This window comes from Drosophila nasuta, chromosome 3 (genome assembly GCF_023558535.2).
Source record: "Drosophila nasuta strain 15112-1781.00 chromosome 3, ASM2355853v1, whole genome shotgun sequence".
In the NCBI taxonomy this organism is placed as follows: Eukaryota; Metazoa; Arthropoda; class Insecta; order Diptera; family Drosophilidae; genus Drosophila; species Drosophila nasuta.
Genome location: NC_083457.1, coordinates 52211511 through 52216164, shown reverse-complemented (window position 1 = coordinate 52216164; position 4654 = coordinate 52211511). Strand labels below are relative to the sequence as shown.

General features: G+C 33.6%; 1 protein-coding gene across 1 annotated transcript; it reads left to right on the top strand.

Moving 5' to 3' along the window:
* The first annotated feature begins 2197 nt into the window (after positions 1-2197).
* On the top strand, positions 2198-4245 carry LOC132790888 (uncharacterized). Its single transcript, XM_060799634.1, has 4 exons — positions 2198-2363; positions 2418-2812; positions 2864-2980; positions 3044-4245. Exons 1-4 carry the CDS (start codon positions 2214-2216, stop codon positions 3993-3995), a joined length of 1614 nt encoding a protein of 537 aa, XP_060655617.1. The 5' UTR covers positions 2198-2213; the 3' UTR covers positions 3996-4245.
* Positions 4246-4654: the final 409 nt, after the last annotated feature.

Below are 4654 nucleotides of genomic sequence, written 5' to 3'. Positions count from 1 at the left end.
GTATGAACACCTAGATCTCAGAGACTATAAGAGATAGAGCTATAATTTTTTTTCGACAGCATTTGTTATGTTTGCACGCAGATCAAGTTTGTTTCAAATTTTTGCCACGCCCACATCCGCCCCCGTAAATAAAAAAAAACGAATAACAAGCGTAAATTTAAAGCTTGCGAATTTTGGTATATACTATAATTACTATAGTAGTTATGATTCCTGAAAATTTGGTTGCGATCAGATAAAAATTGTGGAAGTTATTAAAGAAATACTTTTGTATGGGCAAAAACGCCTACTTACTAGGGCTCTTAGTTGCTTTGGCCGACAATCTGGTATATTGTGCCGTCTATGGTATATTTTGAATGGTGTGCTGTATCGATATACCAAACATACCATTTGGTATATTTTTAGTATTTTTTAGTATTTTCGGTATATTTTGAAAATAATACCAATATTTTGCCCTTATTAAAAATGTGTAGCGGGTATCTCACAGTCGAGCACACTCGACCAATATTTTGCCCTTATTAAAAATGGGTAGCGGGTATCTCACAGTCGAGCACACTCGAGTGTAACTTTCTTACTTGTTTTACAATAAAGCACTGATTTGCGTATATAAATATGCTATAAATAGCTTTTGGTATGATTATTATTTCATATATTTTTAAATTAATAATGCACTAATTTGCTTTTATTAAAAAATTGGTATTGGTAAAATTGGTAGTAAGCATTTACAATTTAGTTGTTAAATGAAAATTAAACTTTCACATAACAATTAACGCTTATCAAAGACGCACAAAATTATTATTATTAAATTATTATGCATTTTTTATATTTTTTTAATTTTAAGAAATTGTAAAAGGCTTAAGAATGAAATATTTTTACACATACATATTTACGTAAATATGTTATATCAAAAGACAAGGCGGGCAAATACGTCCAATAAGGTCTATTCGGAAATTTTAGACTGTGACGCTAAAATTCCCATTCTAACCAACTTTTGTTTTTGTTGTTAAAATCAGGTGACAATTAATGAAATGCAATCGCATTTCTTATTAGTGGAAAGTTTGAAAAGCCAGACAGTCAGTCCAAGAAATCATAGTACGTCATCTATAGATATTTACTCAAAATAGATAATTTCCTAAACGTTCTCACGTCTCTGACCCATGTCGATAACAGCAATTAAAGTCTTATTATCAGAAATATCGGTATGATAAAAGTAACTAAAGACTTCTTATAAAGACTTGGCAAGAAGATTACCAACATCTTCATCTCCTTGAAAGCTGCTAAAAAAAAAACTGGAGAGTTTATGCATACATATATTGTATAAAAAGACAACAAAGAATTTTGACTTTATTGTTTATATTATGTAACATCATTATTAAAACATTTCAGAAAGTCTAACGTACGATTGATTACGATTGTATTCTTTAGTATAATAAGAAGTTAAAGGAAATTAACATAATTATAGATTAAAGATTTTTAGAATCAAATTAATGTAGGTAATCTAATCACACTTTATTCCAGGCATTCATGACTAAAATAATATTCATGACTAAAATAAGCAATATCCACTAAAGAGGTAAACAAAAATATTCCACAACCTTTTTATTATATTTCTTATCCGCTTCCGGAGGAAGCTTGTGAACCAAAACTTATGTTAGTTCTATAGGTAAGACTTTAAGTTATTTAAGTATTAAATGTTAATAGTAAATATTGTATTTAGTTAATCTTATATGAATCAAATATACTTGAATCAAGATTTTAATCTTAAAATAAGATGTTTAATCTAAAATCTCAAAAATCTTAATTTAGGATTGATTCAACCTTAAAATTTTATTTCAAGATTGTTCCTTTTAAGATTGCAAAAATCTTAAATCAACATTTTTTTAAATCTAGATCTTTTTTTCTCTGCGCGGAGACCTAATTTAAAAAATACATTGTATTTATTTCATGGGCGTCCTCTACTGAGCTAATTTTCTCTTAATTAAGAATGTAAAAATATCAGTTATTGAATTAAAAAAAAAGAAGTTCAACTTCAGACATATTTTGTGTCTATCTTTGATAGTTTCCACATTTTGGCCAGAGGGGATTTTTCTACTATCAAAAGATACGTAGAATAATGTTAGTCACGAAACTCGATAACGAAATTCTGCTTTAAGATATATAAAGCAGCAAACGCTTCGCGCAAAAATCAATATTTGATTTGCATTCGAGTAATCATAATGGCAACCAGAGCTTTGTATCCCACATCCTACGACGAGGAGTCGAGAATTTGGAGTGGCATGAGCAAAGCTCCCTTCTACGATCCTGATTGTTCCGTTGGTGCAGTCTTCTTCAATGCCATGAAGAATTGGCCAAGTCAAACAGTTTTGGTAAATATAAAGTCTCAACTTTGTTGAAAGCCATTAAGAAGTGCTTTGGCTTAGATCAATCACAACGATGGGCGAAAAGTGACGAATGCTGAAATGCGACAATTGGCCATTCGACTGGCTTTGTATTTGAAGAAGGAGGAATTGACACACAATGATGTCGTTGGCATTATTGGAGTTACCAGCACATATTTAGCACCTCTAATAACAGCTTGTTTTTTCAATACGACACCATTTCATTCGGTGGCATTGAATAAAGAAGCGAGCACTATTAAAGCCCTCTACACGCTGACCAAACCGAAGATTATGTTTTGTGATGCTGCTGACTATGAATTCATCAAGGAAGTGACCAAAGAATGGACACCCAAATTTATTATCCTCACAGGACGTGTCGAAGGAGTTACAAGCATCGAGGATCTGCTGAAGCCTACAGTTGAAGAGCATTTCTATCAGTGAGTGAAGAGAATAGTAAATTCTTACAATTCATCTTTCTCCCTGCTTAGACCCTTACCCTTGGCCGTGAATGGAGATCAGACTGCTTTGATATTGTGCTCTTCGGGGACTTCAGGTCCACCCAAAGCTGTCGCTTTATCCCACAAACATGTGACTAGAATATCTCCGTAAGAACTAAGATTTAAGTATTATAATTTTATAGTGCTTCATTTAAAGTTCATTCCTTTTAGATTTTGCAATAGCTCAGATGTGATTTTGACCAGCGCTACGCTTGCTTGGGCAACTGGGTTCATTACTATTGCAATCAGCTTAATTTATGGCGTACAAAAAGTTATATTCGACGGTCCATTTAATGCGGAAGAATTTATAAGTATGATCAAGCAATATAATGCTACAATTCTTGTGTTGTCACCGTGGCAGACTTATGAGCTTTTCAATCATCCCTCGGCCACCGAAGAAGCTTTCGCCAAGCTTAGGGTGATCTTCATAACCGGTGGATGGATCTCCACCAAAATTCTGCAATACGGTCAGAGTTTAATGAAGCAATGCTTGATTGTTTCTTCATATGGAACCACGGAGACTGGAGCAATTACGGCAAACATTGATCACAGCCACAATGATACCGTTAATAATGTGGGACGCATCTTTCCTGGCATGCGCCTAAAGATTATCGATGATAAAGGCAACGCTCTACCCCACAATAAAGTCGGTGAAGTTCTCATAGACATCGGTTCGAAATGGAAGGGATACATTGGCCTTGCTGCCGATACTGAGCAGACATTGAAAGATGGTTGGATTAATCTCGGTGATCTGGGCTACATCAACGATGACAATAATCTTATACTTGTGGATCGTAAGAAGGATTTGCTCAAATACAAATCAAATCATTATTGGCCGACTGAGATCGAGCTGATCATTGCCGAATTGCCGGAGGTATTAAATGCCTGCGTTGTGGGAATTGATGATCCCAGATACGGAGATGCTGCTGGCGCATTGGTTATCAAGAAACCTGGAACTGCGATCACCGAGCAGCACATAATTGATCATGTGGCCAATCGTCTGGTGGTCGAGTACAAGCAATTGCATTCGGGCGTAAAGTTCGTGGACACATTGCCAATGAACACAAATGGAAAACTTTTGAGAAGCGAGGCCAAACAAGTGTTTTTAAAGGGATTGAATTAATTGAAACTAAAGGTGATCCGTCCGTATTAACTACTACTAAGAGACTAGAAGGTAGAGAAAACTTTATCGGTGACAATTCTTGTGTAGATCACAAGTCATTTGGATATCAGCAGTAAGCTGCAAACTCATTCAATTAATGTAAATGCTCAATGTTCTTGCTTCGATAAACTTCAATAAAATCAACGAAATTACAGTATTAGAAAAACTAAATTTAAATTCATCATAAAAATTCACTGATTAAATAGTAACGCATAGCTCAAATACTTGAACCTTTATTCCTTCACTAAAAATAAGTAAGAAAGATATAATCGAAATATACAACATTTATAAGATGCTTAAGAAATAAGTTTATATCGAAAAAGGTTCTTAGTTATTGTGTCTTAGGTCTACGGTATATTTTGAACGTGATAGTATGTAGATATTGATATACCAAATATAATCTTTGTAATACTTTAGTATTATTTTCTGTATTTGGTATATTTAATATTGTTTTTTGGTATTTGTATATACATATCTGATTTGGTATATTTTAAGAATAATACCACCTAGTTTTACTTTTATTGAAAATGATTAGCAGGTATCTCGCAGTCGAGCATACTCGACTGAAGTTTGTTTACTTGCTTACGTTAGTTATTGAAAGCAAACTCATAATATTAAAT

Bases quoted from the DNA above. Each gene is read 5' to 3' on its own strand.
- LOC132790888 (XM_060799634.1), top strand. From the start codon at position 2,214: ATGGCAACCAGAGCTTTGTATCCCACATCCTACGACGAGGAGTCGAGA. The intron at 2,813-2,863 runs GTGAGTGAAGAG...CTCCCTGCTTAG, and splicing joins GTTGAAGAGCATTTCTATCA to ACCCTTACCCTTGGCCGTGA. The intron at 2,981-3,043 runs GTAAGAACTAAG...CATTCCTTTTAG, and splicing joins CATGTGACTAGAATATCTCC to ATTTTGCAATAGCTCAGATG.